General features: G+C 43.5%; 1 protein-coding gene across 1 annotated transcript in view; it reads right to left on the minus strand.

Annotated features, from left to right (window-relative positions):
- Nucleotides 1-16,785, minus strand: part of LOC143808076 (putative cation-transporting ATPase 13A5) — a 124,244-nt gene that overhangs the window by 101,608 nt on the left and 5,851 nt on the right. The window contains exons 2-3 of the mRNA XM_077290333.1: nucleotides 13,880-14,053; nucleotides 6,333-6,479 (exon numbers count right to left, since the gene is read on the minus strand). Of these exons, the coding sequence (XP_077146448.1) occupies nucleotides 6,333-6,479; nucleotides 13,880-14,053 (321 nt within the window). The remainder of the gene's footprint in view (nucleotides 1-6,332; nucleotides 6,480-13,879; nucleotides 14,054-16,785) is intronic.

The following is a 16,785-nucleotide window of genomic DNA, read 5'->3' on the forward strand; positions in this document are numbered from 1 at the left end:
CATGCTACCCGGCCACTTCTAGTTGTGCGGCAGGTTTAGTTCATGGTCAGTATAGTTTCCATCTTCCAAGAGCTAGTTCTCATATATGCTGGGCTATGTTCTCTCGCCATTGAGAATCATGACACCCGCCGCTCTGCTTCTGGGTCCTCGTTCCTACGATTTCCTGATTGAGCTCCTCCCCGGTAGCATACCGCCTAGAGGTAGAATCTACCCGCTATCTCCTGCGGAGACCCAGGCTATTTCCGAGTATATCCAGGAGAATTTACCTAAAGTATTCATTCGAAGATGCTTCTCCCCTGTGGGAGCGGGATTTTTCTTCGTCAAGAAGGACGGTTCTCTTCGTCCTTGCATGGACTACCAGGGTCTGAATAACATCACAGTTAAGAACAGGTACCCACTACTCCTCATCCCAGAGCTCTTTGACCGACTTAGGGGAGCTCGAATTTTCACTAAACTCGATCTGTGGGGTGCTTACAACCTAATCCGTATTCACTCCGAAGACGAGTGGAAGACCGCCTTTAACACCCGTGATGGCCATTATGAATATTTAGTCATGCCGTTCGGCCTCTGCAATGCCCCCACAGTATTTAAAGAATTCGTCAATGACATTTTTCGAGACCTTCTCTACTCCTGTGTAGTGGTGTACCTGGATGACATCCTTGTTTTTTTGGCAGATTTGCCGTCCCATAGAAGAAGTGTCCGTATGGTCCTGCAATGTCTGAGAGAGAATCATCTTTATGCTAAACATGAGAAATGTCTCTTCGAGCAGACTTCTTTGCTTTTCTTGGATACATTATCTCAGATTCCGGCCTTAAGATGGATCCCGAAAAAGTAAATGCCATTCTGAATTAGCCGTGACTCTGCGGGGTGAAAGCCATCCAGCGATTTCTTGGATTCGCCAATTATTATAGGCAATTTATATCTAATTTCTCCTCTGTGATCTCACCCGTAAAAGTTCCAACTCGAAAACTTGGACCCTGGAAGCAGAGAAAGCCTTTGTACTCCTGAAGCAGTTTTTTTCCACTGCTCCAGTGTTGCACCGACCTGAGGTTAACCAACCTTTCATTCTAGAAGTGGATGCCTCTTCCACGGGTGCCGGAGCGGTGCTCTCTCAGAGGACTTCCAAAGGTTGAATGGTTCCTTGTGGCTTCTTCTCTGAAGCATTTTCTGCATCTGAGCACAATTATACCATTGGAGATCAGGAGTTGCTAGCCGTTAAACTGGCTTTAGAAGAATGGAGGTATCTTCTGGAGGGAGCCGTACATCCATTTGTAATTTTCTCCGACCATAAGAATCTAGCCTATCTCCAAACTGCACAGAGACTTAATCCTCGACAGGCCAGATGGTCCCTGTTTTTTGCCCGTTTCGAGGTTGAGCTACGCTTCCTGCCGGGCAACAGGAACGTCAAAGCAGATGCGCTGTCTAGGTAATTTCAGCTGGGGGAGAAAGAGAAAGAACCGGCGTACATTGTGGATCCTTCCAAGATCATTACCGTGGCCCCTTTAAGGATGATCTGTCCGCCACCAGGTAAAACTCTTGTATCGGAAACTGACAGGGAGAGGGTGTTACGCTGGGGCCATTCTTCTAAATTGGCCAGTAACGCGGGAATCAAGAAATCTTTCCTTCTCATCACTCACTAATATTGGTGGCCTACTTTACGTCTGGACGTCAAAGAATTTGTCACTTCTTGTCCTTCCTGTGCCAAGAACAAGGTCCCTAGACAGTTACCTTATGGAGCCCTGCTTCCTCTTCCAGTTCCGTCTGTGCCATGGCAGTATATTGCCATGGACTTTATTACCGATCTACCAAGTTCTTCAGGCTGTACAGTCATCCTTGTGGTTGTGGATCGGTTTTTCAAAATGGCTCAGTTTGTTTCCCTGCCCGGGTTACCCTCTGATCCTGAGTTGGCGAAGGTTTTTATCTTGAACATCTTCAGATTCTATGGTTTCCCACAGCACATCATGTCCGACAGAGGAGTTCAATTTACGTCTCGCCTTTGGAGGGCTTTATGCAAACTCTTGAAGGTGTCTCTAGATTTTTCTTCAGCTTACCACCCTCAAACTAATGGTCAGGTAGAGCGGACAAATCAGATTTTGGCTGCCTATCTTCGACACTTCACCAATGCTCATCAATACGATTGGGTCAGTCTGCTTCCTTGGGCTGAGTTTGCTTACAATAATCACTCCAGTGAGTCCTCTGCAAAAACCTCTTTCTTTATTGTTTCTGGACAGCACCCAGGTATGCTTCTTCCAATATCTCCAGCCTCTGGGGTACCAGTAGCCGATTCTCTAACTCTGAGATTTTCCACGATCTGGGGCGAAGTTAAAGAGGCACTCAATAAGGTGTCTTTAAGGATGAAAAGACATGCCGACAAGAGGTGATTAGACTCTCCTTCTTTTATGCCCGGCAACAAGGTGTGGCTTTCTTCAAGGTTCATCAGACTCAAGATACCATCTTATAAACTTGGTCCACGCTACATTGGTTCCTTTGAGATTCTGAGTCGAGTCAACGATGTCGCTAACAAGCTGAAATTGCCTGCCTTGCTCCGTATTCCCAACACCTTCCATGTATCTCTGCTCAAACCTGCTTCTTTAACCACTTCCTTCCTTCTTCCAGTACCTCTCCTCAACCTGTCGGTGCTGATAACATATTTGAGGTGAGGGATACTTTAGCTATGAAAAAGGTTCGTGGGAGAGATTTTTTCCTGATTGATTGGAAGGGTTTTGGTCCTGAGGAGAGGTCGTGGGAGCTCTTAGAGAATATCAATGCACCTCGTGTTTTGAACAAAATTCTTTCCAGTCTGGGTGGGGGGAGTTGCAAGGAAGGGGTACAGTTACCGCTTCTCCTGCTGCTGCTCATCCCTGCCACTCCACTTCCGGGTCCCGGTGCACTGGCCTCGCTTCTCCTGCTTTGGTACCTGCTCTCCCTGCTGCTGCTCATCCCCACCGCTCTGCTTCCGGGTCCTGGCGCGCTCTGTTAGGGCTAGCGGAAAGCACCGAGTAAATATAGAGGTTTTATTATAATTGATGCGTTCGCAGCCCGGGGTCCACCGTGCAGGAGAACCTGCTGCTAGCAAACGGCGGAACTATATGGCGGTATGAGCTAACCCTGTTACTTCACAGAGTAGCCGAAACTCAAAGCACTGCGCCCTGTTAGCTTCACAGTGGCACAGGCTAACTACTCAACTGAGAGCAGTCAGTGGTCATGCATGCACACAAACTCCTTGCCGGAGGTGCCAGCATTCTAGGGGCTTATTTCAGCCGGGTCCCTGAACACAAACTCACATGACCACGCTGACGCAAAGCACATAACATAGAACAATACTAGCCGTGCGGCCATGCGAGCCTTAAATAGTTGCAGCACGTACAGGACCTTCCTAGAAGGACCAATGAGAGGCTGCCACAGAGCGTGAGCACCTACAGGACCTTCCTGAAGGACCAATGGCCTTAGTTGCAGTATCTGATCATGTGACCCTCGATCTCCACTGAGAGATCTTACTCTGGGCATGCTCAGAACGAGAAAAGCATGACTTAGTCCCAGAAGCATCTGCTCGCCGCTGCCCAGCACTGACTTCCATGGCAGAAGCAGGAAAAGCAGCAGTAACTCTTTGTACAGAGTCAGACTGGACGAGACGCTGGGACCGACGTCTCCACTGAGCAGGCTCCACTGCGGCAGAAGAAGAATGGGAGATAGCAGCGGAAATGGCCCAAGATTCCCCCTGTGCAGAGGCGGGAACTCGACCCCTCATCCTCATTTTGCTTCTTCCCCACTTCCGGTTTCTCGCTCTGCTCGGGGGGTCCGGTGTCTGTGCAGGCACTCTGGGTTCCATAGAGGGCGAATGGTTACTTCCCCTATATACCCTCTTCCCTTGAATGCCTGGATTCTGAAATCCCCTACGGCCAATCCGGGTAAGGCTTACGGTATATAAGTCTGCCTCCTCTGCATGGAGCTGCCTGATTGTCATAAAGCTTTCTGCTAGTATCTCTGACCTGCACGCTCTTTCTTGTGCTCCGTATCTTGCATTCTAGAGCTCTGTAAGCTTAGCCTGTCGCTCTGCTCTGTTCGTTCATACCTTGTGCTCTGTCTTGTCAGTACCCAGTTCCTCTGTTTCTAATTAGTCTTTCCTTCCGTGGTTTCCTTTAACACACTCTCTCTTTCCACAGTCTTCTCCCATCTCAGCTCTCCAGCAGTCCTGGTCTGATGCCCGCCTTCCTCGTACTTCGCTCTTGGTCCCACCTTTCAGGGTTCAGTTATTCTGTTCTCCATCCTCCCTTGGTTTCTCCCTAGTTCTTGTCTTCCTCTCCTTCTGAGCCGCCCCTCTTGGTTTGGCCACTGTGGTTTATGACCTCGGGGCTTGCCCCTGATGGTCCCTGTATAGGGGTTGGTCTCCACTAGGTCCGCTCGCCCAGGTGTAGGTCTTTTCCATGGTCCAGAGGGTCCACTCTAGTTCCTTTTTCCAATAGCGTTATTGTGGCTCTGCAGCACCCCAGGTTACCGGTTGCTTTTCGTTTGGGGAAGGTGATGTCTTGCTCAGAGGCAAAGGAGTTCTCTTCACCAGGTAAGGCACACACATGCAGCACATTCTGAATCCAGGCCAGGAGGGGGAGCTCAGCACCCGGATTCAGTGGAGCTTCCCTAGGCTCTATGTATCCTGACCTGGAGGAGAAGCTAGTTAGTTGTTGAGAGACACTGAAGGAGAAGGAAGTCTGGAACTGAGTGCAGACAAGAGAGGCCTGGCAGCCACGAGGGAGCTGCAGCTTCTGGAAAGGAGTGAGAGAACCTGAAGGGTTGTTGAATGTGGAGCACCCGGAAGCAAAGGAGCACAGGAGAGAGATAGAGCTCAGAGGGGAACTGTGGCAGGGCACCCTCGGAGCTGAAGCGCAATAGCCGGGAACCGGGAGCCCAAGGCTTTTGTGGACTCTAGGACACGGAGCAGAGCTGGAGGGCATAACACTACACATCAGCTGCCCGCATCACGCCTGAGACGCAGCAGCACTGGAGGAGCCCGGGGCATCTGTGAGTCCCTGTGAAAAGGCTCAAGCTGGCCGTCATGCAAGTACCTGTCCCAGGACAGGGGGAAACTGGATGACCTTGCAGGAAGCTTAAAGCAGCAGGGACCTCACTTAGAAAGGTGCAGGGAAGAAAGGCTCATGGACCTCTACTGGGAAAAGAGAACTCTAATTTGACTCTGAGTCGGTTGGACCACGATCATCCGTACCTGGTACCCTGGACTGTGGCCTGTCACCCACAAGTAAACCAGGTAAAGACTTATCACTTGTGTCCTCCATTTATTCACCGGCCTTACCATCTGCGTCACACACCATAGGACCCCTGGGGACCCTGCTTCACCTGTGGGAAGAGTAACATCTGGGCTGCTGCAACATCCCGCAGGGGACCCCTCTAATGCAGCATCGGTCCCCTATTGACCAAACTCCACAGGTGGCGTCACAACAAACTTTGAACATTTAATCCCCATTAATATTGATGCCCAGGGCCACGGACAGGGTTGCAGCCACCGTGACAGCCCCCTTTGCGACCGGACCCGGTACCGAGTACCCCACTGCCCTGTGGGCACGTCAGCTCCATAATGTGGCATCTCGTTGCATGGGCTGATGCCCTCAGATCCGGTGTAAAACAGCTGAGGAAATCCCCAAGCACAGTGAGTTTGGACAGAGAAAATGCTGTATTATGCAAAAAGCGGTTCAACCTGGGCACGTACTCGAGGCCGAAAGAGGAGAAGCAGGGAAAATGAGAAATGTGGAATGTTTGAAACCCGCTGCTATAACTGTAACTGATAAGGATGTGTTGCGAACAGTAACAAGTAATGTTCTTTGTTTGAAAGTCTTTAGTCTCGGTGGTTTTGAGTTTCATAATCATGGCACAGAGGTGAAAGTGTAGTCATTGCCGCCTATAAATGAAGTAAATCTGAGTTATGCAGACTGCCAACGTGCTTGTTCTTGTTTGCTAACATATACATTTTTCTTAGTTTATGCTTGAAAACATCAGCTTTTATATACAATAGATAAATTGCTTATAACAAAGTGAAGAAGAAGAGAGCACTCTACAATCGTCCGAAGGCTTGCCGCTCTCATTGTATAGCACCCCAGGTCGTGAAGATGTTTTACCGTATGTGAATAAAGTTACCTGCTTCGGACGATTGGAGAGTGCTCTCTTCTTCTTCACTTTGTTATTGGATATGACTGATATTCTGTTGAGCACAGCACCCGTGATCGGACGTCTTGATTTCCAAACGCAGGTGAGCAGCTTCCACTACATTCTATAGGCGGTGGTGCAGTCTACCTGTTTTCTCTATTATTAGATAAATTGCTTACTTTGACATCTGGCCTCCTAATTGCTCTGTTCACTATGGAGTTTTCATCAGACATGACAGAGCATTGCGAGTGACGTAAAAGTGCATCTTTGAAAGTGTCCAGGATAATCAAGCGCACTTTCTTTCTAGTGTATTTTTTTCTTTCATCCTATATTAAAAAAAAGAAGTTGTGATAAAGTATTCTCATTATAAATTTCAATAACAAAATAAAACGTGTGTATAGATTAATTAAGCAGATACTACAGCACAAGACCATGTGCACACATTGAGTATCTGGTCAGTATTTTACCTCAGTATATGTAAGCCAAAATCGGGAGAGGAACAATCAGAGAAAAAGTATAATAGAAACACGTCACCACTTCTGTATTTATCACCCACTCCTGGTTATGACTTAAAAATACTGATGTAAAATACTCACCAAATACTGAACGTGTGTTATACATTTTCCACTTACTAGCCCAAAAGTAAACTAATCATAGATCAACCATAAAAATCAGTTTGACATGTTGTAACTAGTTATTTTCTTTCATAAGGGTTTCACAATAAGGTTGCAGCAACCAGAGAAGGAGGGCAGTGATGTTGGAAGTGATGGAGATGTGGGTTTGTGTTGTGTTGTGTCCATCAGAAGAATTATGGAGTTGGTGGCGTGGACCTCCCTGGGTCTAAATGCCTCTTATTTAAGTAGTTGTCCTGCCACAGAATATGACATAGATGTTTAATAGGTGTAAAGGTACCTTCACATTAAGCGACGCTGCAACGATAGCGACAACGATGCCGATCGCTGCAGCGTCGCTGTTTGGTCGCTGGAGAGCTGTCACACAGACCGCTCTCCAGCGACCAACGATGCCGAGGTCCCCGGGTAACCAGGGTAAACATCGGGTTGCTAAGCGCAGGGCCGCGCTTAGTAACCCGATGTTTACCCTGGTTACCAGCGTAAAATGTAAAAAAAAACAAACAGTACATACTTACATTCGCGTCCCCCGGCGTCCGCTTCCTGCACTGACTGAGCGCCGGCAGTAGCAGGGCACAGCGGTGACGTCACCGCTGTGCTGTGCTTTCACTTTCACTTTGCGGCGCTCAGTCAGTGTGGGAAGAGGACGCCGGGGGACGCGAATGTAAGTATGTACTTTGTTTTTTTTACATTTTACACTGGTAACCAGGGTAAACATCGGGTTACTAAGCGCGGCCCTGCGCTTAGTAACCCGATGTTTACCCTGGTTACCAGTGTAAAATATCGCTGGTATCGTTGCTTTTGCTGTCAAACACAACGATACACGGCGATCGGACGACCAAATAAAGTTCTGAACTTTATTCAGCGACCAGCGACATCACAGCAGGATCCTGATCGCTGCTGCGTGTCAAACTAAACGATATCGCTAGCCAGGACGCTGCAACGTCACGGATCGCTAGCGATATCGTTTAGTGTGAAGGTACCTTAAGTCCTTCGGATGTTGGCATTGTGATTTTCTGCTTTATTCCCAGAGCCATAACTTTTTTATTTTTCCGTCAATATGGCCATATGAGGAATTGTTGTTTGTCAGACAAGTTGAAATTTTGAATTACATCATTCATTTTACCATATAGTGTACTGGAAAATGGGGAAAAAAATCCAGGTGAGGTGAAATTGCAAAGAAAAATGCAATTCCACAAATGTTTTTTTTTTTTACAATGTTCACTAAATGCTAAAACTGACTTGACATTATGATTCTCCAGGTCATTGTAAGTTTGCAGATACCAAACATGTATAGCTTCTTTTTATTTAAGTGGTGAGATAGGTCTTGTCTAACTAACATGTTGGGTTTCTATGAGGCGGTAAGTGCAAATCTGGACGATGGTAATGCGGCTGATGTGATTTATCTGGACTTTGCAAAGGGATTTGATACTGTTCAATATAACAGCCTTAAGGTACCTTCACACTAAGCGACTTTACAACGATAACGATAGCGATCCGTGACGTTGCAGCGTCCTGGATAGCGATCTCGTTGTGTTTGACACGCAGCAGCGATCAGGATCCTGCTGTGATATCGCTGGTCGTTGCTGAAAGTTCAGAACTTTATTTGGTCATCAGATCGGCATGTATCGTCGTGTTTGACAGCAAAAGCAACGATGCCAGCGATGTTTTACAATGGTAACCAGGGTAAATATCGGGTTACTAAGCGCAGGGCCGCGCTTAGTAACCCGATATTTACCCTGGTTACCATTGTAAAGGAAAAAAAAAAACACTACATACTCACTCTTTGATGTCTGTCACGTCCCCCGGCGTCCGCGCTGCTGCTCAGAGCTTCCTGCACTGAGTGTGTCAGTGCCGGCCGGAAAGCAAAGCACAGCGGTGACGTCACCGCTCTGCTGTTAGGGCCGGCGCTCACACAGTGCAGGGAAGCGGACCCCGGGGGACGCGAATGTAAGTATGTAGGGTTTGTTTTTTTACATTTAACACTGGTAACCAGGGTAAACATCGGGTTACTAAGCGCGGCCCTGCGCTTAGCAACCCGATGTTTACCCTGGTTACCCGGGGACTTCGGCATCGTTGGTCGCTGGAGAGCTGTCTGTGTGACAGCTCTCCAGCTACCAAACAGCGACGCTGCAGCGATCGGCATCATTGTCGATATTGCTGCAGCGTCGCTTAGTGTGAAGGTACCTTTATACTGAAATTACAGAGTCAAGGACTGGGGGAAACTGATGAGTAAAAAGTTGGCTAAATGACAGGAAACAAAGAGTTGTCATAAATGGCACGTTCTCTAAGTGGGATACAGTCAGCAGTGGGGACCTGTACTAGGATTGATTCTTTTTAACCTCTTTATTAATGACCTTGTGGATGGGATTGTGAGTATAGTGTCAGTCTTTGCTGACGACACCAAACCATGTAGAATATTAAAATCTGACCTAGAAATTAGAATATTGCAAAACTAATGCAATAACTGAATGGGCAAACACTTGGAAAATGAGATTTAATGTTGATAAATGTAGAGTAGTACACCTGGGACGAAGTAATCCTATTGCTGCCTATACATTAAATGGGAGTATACTCGGGACTACAGAACAGGAGAAGGACTTGAGTATTCTGGTTACAAGCAGGCTGAGCAGCAGTACTCAATGTCAAGTAGCAGCCTCAAAAGCAAACAAGATTTTAAGGTGTAAAAAAAGAGTGATCCAATCATGCAATCCCAACATATTGTTATCTCTATAATATGGGATCCAGTTTTAGCTACACATTTTAAAAAGGGATATTCAGAAGCTAGAGTCAGTTCAATGGCAGGCAACTAGATTATTACAAGGGATGGAGGGCCTCTCATATGATGAAAGGTTGGAGAAGTTGGGCTTGTTTATTTTGAAAAAAGACACCTCAGAGGAGATCTCATTTTTATTTATAAATATACAGTATGTGTGGTCAGTACAAAGGACTGGCACATGACTTATTCCTTCCAAAGACCATACTGAGGACTAGGGGGCACTCATTACGGGTGGAAGAAAGGTGATTCCAGCAGCTAAATAGGAAAGGTGTGCAAACAGAAAACTGTGCAATGCCCTACCACATGAGGTAGTAATGGCAGACACTATAACAGCTTTTAAAAAAGAACTGGATGATTTCCTCATTACATACAACATTATGGATTACAGATAATTTAGTGACAAAATGTACAATTGGTGGAAAGGTTGAACTTGATGGACCTAGGTCTTTTTTCAACCAATGTAACTACAGTATGTATGTGGAAAAAAATGTCGCCATTTTCCAAGACCCAAAGCCTCTCTATTTTTCAGGATCTAGGGCTGGGTGAGGGCTTCTTTTTTATGCACCGAGCTGACGTTTTTGTGTATACCATTTTGAGGTATAATATATCCCATCTGGTGCTTGGGGACGGGGACAGCATGGGCCCGTGTGATTTCAAATGCCAGGGCTGAGTTTCAGCCTCAGTCCGTACCTGATGTCAAGTCTATACATACCTGCCAGGAGGTGTGCATGGTCAGCAGGAATTGTGCAACTGTCCTATTCTAATAAAAAGGGCAGGTACCCAATACCTGCTGTGCTGATTGTGCACAGGTCACAGCAAGCATGTACATGTGCATTGTCAATGCTGGTCAATTCCTGATTCACAAGTGAACTGCCCTAGGCAAACCCGTTTAATATTTGTAACTCCTGTCAATATGACAGAAATGTTGGAGATGGGAATACCTCTTAAAGATATCGCCATCAATTGTGCCCAAATGTAGGACAATACCAAGCATAGACTACAGAAGTTAGGTTACTGATAGACAGGACATCATTAAGAAAGAAACGGGCCAGCTGATCTGTGCAATAACTGCAATGTGTAGGTGAGTATTTACACTGTGGCCATTAACAGACAAACCCAAAAAGCAAAAGAGCCATCCAACCACCACAAGGTGTACGCAATCAGGATGGTCCATAGTCCATAATAATTAGGTACAACTTGCCATGGTGAGATGGCTTTTACGCTCTTTTGATCAAAATAGTGTAAGCTAAGAACTCAATGTTACGTACATGTACTATTAAAGCTTATTTATTTACTTACTGCAGGCTCATTTTATTTATTTTTTTATCTCAAGATGTCATCACTGCAGAACTAGTGGGGACCATGTTAGAGCAGTGTGGCGTTCACTTTGGTTAGTGATATCTATTCTAGAGCAGATTTTTTTTAATTAAAAAAAGAACATCTTTAATGTTTTAACAATATTGTTTTTCTATGACTCCGAAGAAAGAATGATTATTATAAGTAAAATTATGTTAAGAAAAAGAGAAAGTAAAACTGGATGTTCAAATCAAACTAACCTAAAGATTGGCGGTAAAACATATCATTACATTGTAAGGCCTGTTCACATGCTGCATTTTTGCTGCATTTTTGCTGCATTTTTATTTGTGAGGAAAAAAACTCAATATCTAACACATTTCTAAAATATCATTCACAAAATCTTTTTTTTTTCCTTTTTTCTACTTTCTGACCTGATCTTTTTTTTCTTAAACCAAGCATGAAAATTCATTATTCATTTTATTGTAGTTTCTCAGTGAGGGAGCATAGTGAGGGAATACTTAGCTAACATAAATGAATTAAGCTCCAGGTCCAGATTAATTACCGTACATCCTAGGGTACTGAAGGAGATAGCAGAGGAAATTATTGAACCACTATCCATAATCTTTGAAAATTCTTGGAGAACAGGAGAAGTCCCAGAAGACTGGAGAAGAGCAGATGTGCCTATCTTCAAAAAGGGGAGAAAGGTGGACCCAGGGAACTATAGGCCTTATCTGCCTGACTTCTATACCAGGAAAGATCTTTGAATACATTATTAAACAACATGTATGGAAGTACCTGGATGAGAATTAGATAGTTAACCAGAGCCAGCATGGGTTTGTAACTACAGCATTTTTAGGAGTATAAGACGCACCAGACCATAACACACACCTAGATTTTAGAGGAGGACAATAGAAAAAAAAATTGAAACATAAAAAGTGGTCATGACACACTTTTATTGGCGGGGGGACCTGCTGCTGACACTGTTATAGGGGTAATGTCCCCCAATTCTGTAATTATATACCCCATGATTGAATATGTCCCCATCCAAGTATATATTCCCACCACCCTGATATATATGTCCCCATCCAGGTATACATGGCTCCCCATTCAGGTATACATGGCTCCACATCCAGGTATACCTGGGCCCCCTTCGTGGTATACATGGCCCCATCCCGATCCTGGTATAAATGGTTCCTCATCCTGGTATACATGACCCCCTTATCCCCATCCTGGTATACATGGCCCCCATCTCCATCCTGATGTACATGGCCTCCATCACGATGCACACATAAAAAAACAATTCTACTTACTTTTCCTCTGCTCCCTCGCAGCGCAGCACGCCCACACCCTAAGTCAGCTGCTAGAATATTCACTGCTCCCTATGCCCGGTACTATGGGAGTGGAGAGCAGTGAATATTCATTTTCTTTTATAGCATGCACACTGTTAGCGGCAGCTACCAGCTCCTGCAGCAGCTGGGTGATCACATGTGCCCACTATTAAAGAGAATGAATGGGAGTGGAGAGCAGTAAATATTCATTCTTTATAATAGCAGGCACATGTGATCATCCAGCTGCTACAGGAGCTGGCAGTTGTGGCTAACAGTGTGCCCACTATGAAAGAAAATTAATATTCACTGCTCTCCACTCCCATAGTCCCTCCTCCAACTCCCAGCACCGACTTCAACTTTTTGACAGTGAGGGTGATCAGTGAGTACAACAGGCTGCCATGAGAGGTGGTAAGATCTCCTTCAATGGAAGTCTTCAAACAGAAGCTGGACAGACATCTGTCTGAGATGGTTTAGTGAATCCTGCATTGAGCAGGGGGTTGGGCAAGATGACCCTGAGGTCCCTTCCAACTCTAACATTCTATGATTAAGGCTCATTAAGGCTCGTCACCCACTATTAGATTTTCATGGTGTTTATTTTAACTGGCTAAAAAATATCACTCCTTACAATTCCAGTAAAGTTCATGGGATTGTAGAAATCTTATGTCCACCATGTTTTTTCCATGCAGCGTAAACTAATATGTTGTACTTGTTTTAAATCCACAATGTAAATTTTTCGTGCAGATGCCGTGAATTTTATGTGCAGATTTTCCCCATAAAATTGCTTTAGATGCGGGAAAAAATAAAGGTCTAAACAGACAATAACCAAAAATGCATGTAATCCACACGACTTTTATCAATTAAGTTTTGTCAAAGCCCAATACCATGAGGTATCAAAAACAATGCAGCTTTAACATACGAAAAAGAGACTAAAACTGCAGCATCCAAAATACGATAAAAATGCACTTAAAAATGCAATGAACAAAATATGAGTTATCTAATTTACATACTATGCTGAAGAAAATCTATAACATCAAAAACTTACCAAATACTCTTTGTGAGAACGTTACTTAAGAAAGAGGCTTAACAGCATAACCGCACCAAAACCTCATTAAAAAGCACTCCCAAAAAGTTTTTCCCCTCTTAATATATTGCAATTGTCATATTATATCGCACTGTGTACTTACAATTGCTAATTTTACCTTTCTACCCAGCTAATTAATTTCTTCTATTGGCTCTATGTAAAAACAGTGAGACTTTTCTCCCTGCATTTATCATTCTGAACTTCAACTCCTGATCAAGCTATATAATATGATGATTGCAATATGTTAAAAAGGACAAAAATTTTGATGGGAGTGCTTCTTTAAAAACTTGCAGATTTTTACAGCCAGGGTCTACATTCTTCATGTAGAAAAAAGCATCAAAAAGCTACATTTGAAATTAGTGTTAAGTTGGGAAAATAATAGATTGCTAATTTTCATTTCTTCATAAAAAAAAATAATAATTACCAGAAAAATAAGCTGTTTTATATTACTGGAGCTACCAAAATGAAGAGGGTTAGAGTGTCAAATCAAGACTATAGTGACCAGATCTGACATTCAATTAACTTCTGCACTGCCCTCGTAGTTTCATAGATGAGGTAATAACGTGGGCCTTTGATTCTTAAATGTGACACGCAAGGAAAAGCAGATACTTACAGTTGATCTTAGTAAAACCACATTGGCTTTTTCCAAACTCGAAGGGACACAGTTTGCCCAGACACTCCATTCAGGCTTCCAATAAAACAGGAGCAGAAGAATCCCACCAGATATACAATAGCCAATCACACAGAGAATAATCCATGGTGCACTTATTCTATAGCCAAAGATTTCCTGTGGACAAAATCAACATATAGCCCAATCAGTAATACAAATCAGGTATTGAAAACAGATCTGTGAGATGCAAGTTATTTGTGTTATCTCATCTATTGTGTTGTTTATTTTGGTTGTGGGGAATGGACAGGCCTACTATCATGCACCTCACTCAGTTGCCATTTTGAGAACAGAAGTGTCAATAAAGTCTGTGAAGAAGGCTGCACTAACAAGCTGGAGATCTTGTAATACCAACACTTTTCTTAAATCAAAAGTAAAGTCACCAAGTCCTTTATTACCCCAAAAGTCATACATAATACTTTTTTGGACCGATTTGTATGGAATCCAACAGAAAACAAACAGTATGTGTTTTTATAAAATTGTGGAGATACAGTCATACTGTATATCCCTGGCGGTAGTGATGAGGGAACATGCTCGGGTGTAATCATAGTATCTTGGTCATATTCATATATTATGTACGATTTCCTGTGGCTGCATGATTTGCGACTATTAGACAGCCTGAAAACATGTGGGGATTTTCTGTTTGTTAGGGAATCCCCACATGTGTTCATGCTGTCTTACGGTTGCAAATCATGCAGCCACTGGAAAGCAAAGATAATATACGAGCTCGCCCAGATGCTCGGATAACACCAGAGCACGCTCACTTATCACTACTAGGCGGAAATGTGCATGAGCCCTTAATATTTATGGGGGCATAAACACCAATCCATAAGTTTACCTGGAAATAAATGATCTACACATAAAGGGGTGCTAAATACCTACAAAAAGAAATTAAAAATATCATTAAAACTTAATAAGTACAATGGACAGTTAGAGGCGCAAGTGTAAAGGGAAAGGCATAAGCTGCAAATAAGACAACACCACATGGATGTCAAAAAAAGTTCCAGTAAGAAGTATCAATGATTAGCACTATGAATACCTTCCTAGGAGAGGAGTGGGATAATCAAATGGTTGTATATTGTGGGGTGTGTTAATAAAGTATTGTGAATAAGTCACCCGATGATTTCTATAGTGTTCAAGGACAATATTGCAGTTTACCAATAATTATGAGGATATCTTAATATATATGATCTCACTAAATTCCGCTGATATACTTGCTCATTACATGGAGATGAATACAAGTGGTTAATGCCTATAGGTCATGATATAAATGTACAGTAAATCATCAGAGGAAAAATGAGTAATCAATAGACAGATGGTGTTGTCAAGTTATTACCTTGCCCTGGTGAGGTTGTAGCTTGATCCTACATAGGCAAGTAGTGGAAAACCTCCGGTGGATGTCCACGCTAGTCATGAAAGTGGCTTGCGGCAGCAGATAAGTCTGTGTAACGGAGAGTTATCCCGGATGGTGGCAGGTGCTCCATGCGTCTCTTTTACATCGATGCGCAGGTGTCTATGCACCATGATACAGTCCAGCAATGTAGCAGCATCTGAGAGGCAGACAGGACCTGCATAACGTAGGTGGTCACGTGGGGTACACATGACTTGGTGAAGTAAGAGGTGCGGTAAGGACCAATTTCTATGCGTTTCGGAAATACACGGTTTCCTTATTCAGGGATGGTCCTGATGGTAACTTAGCAGCCTTATATTCTGTGTCATGTCTATCATATAGGGTTAGTAAAACCCAAACAGTTCCACGTCACTGTTTAGTCCTTTTGGCTTTAAGGAATCCAGGTGAAAGATCCACCGGCTCTCTGCTCGGGACATTTTTGATGTTGTCCCCTTTTCTCCAATGCTTATGGACGATTTCTACACCTGTAACTACTGTCCCGTGAATTAAACCACCATAATATTCTAGGTAATGCTTAGATAAGGGGTTCCCTTCAAATATAGTTTTAATGTTCCTCAGATGTTCATTAAGTCTAACATTCATAGGCTGTTTAGTACAACCCACATAATTTATCACAGGGACATTTTAAGGTGTAGATACACGCCTACAGTGGTGCAGGTAATGAAATCATGAATTCTGTGCCTTCTCTAGAAATGTTGTGTTGTTTATGCGTTTGTAATAGTTTGCACGTTTCACATTTTCGGCCATATCATTAAAACTTCTTGAGAAAGTCAGTGATGAAACATGTGTTGTAGTCCTGGGGTCCTACTATATGTGTTCTGCTCTTTTCTGCGGTCTGTTTTTTATATATATGAAATGCATCTAGATTACATTGATTACTTATTTATCTATTTAAAAATTTATTTTGTATATTTATAGTCCATTTACAGTTATATTTTGTATACACAGACTTAATATGTTTAGAGAATATAACACTATTAGCATTTTCTGATACATTTGTCGTGAATTTTATTTTGTGTATTGCCACCCATGATTTTAATGTATACATTTTAATCTTTATGTACGTATTTTTATTACTTTTTTTTGTGATTATTCACTTCCCCCTTTATGTGTAGAGTATTGCATACCTAGTGTGAATAACCACCTAAATTAATAACATTTATATTGTGGGTTATTTTGGGACATAAACGATAAAAAAGCACATGAAAAGATCACTGATTCATAAAATCAAAGCATATTTTCTATGGGACCTTTTACTGGGGCTTGATAGGTCCCTCTTCTACAGGTGCCATGCATTTATCAATGCTAACAGCCATATCTTTTGTTAAGAGATGCAGTTCAGAAACAAGTGTATCAAGGTAATGAGGGACTTTTCCACTGAAAAGGGTTGTGGCTTCGGAGGGTAAGGATTTCTCGGAAAACAGGCAAGTGACAATGTCTT

The sequence above is a fragment of the Ranitomeya variabilis genome, chromosome 2 (genome assembly GCF_051348905.1).
Source record: "Ranitomeya variabilis isolate aRanVar5 chromosome 2, aRanVar5.hap1, whole genome shotgun sequence".
Classification (NCBI taxonomy): domain Eukaryota; kingdom Metazoa; phylum Chordata; class Amphibia; order Anura; family Dendrobatidae; genus Ranitomeya; species Ranitomeya variabilis.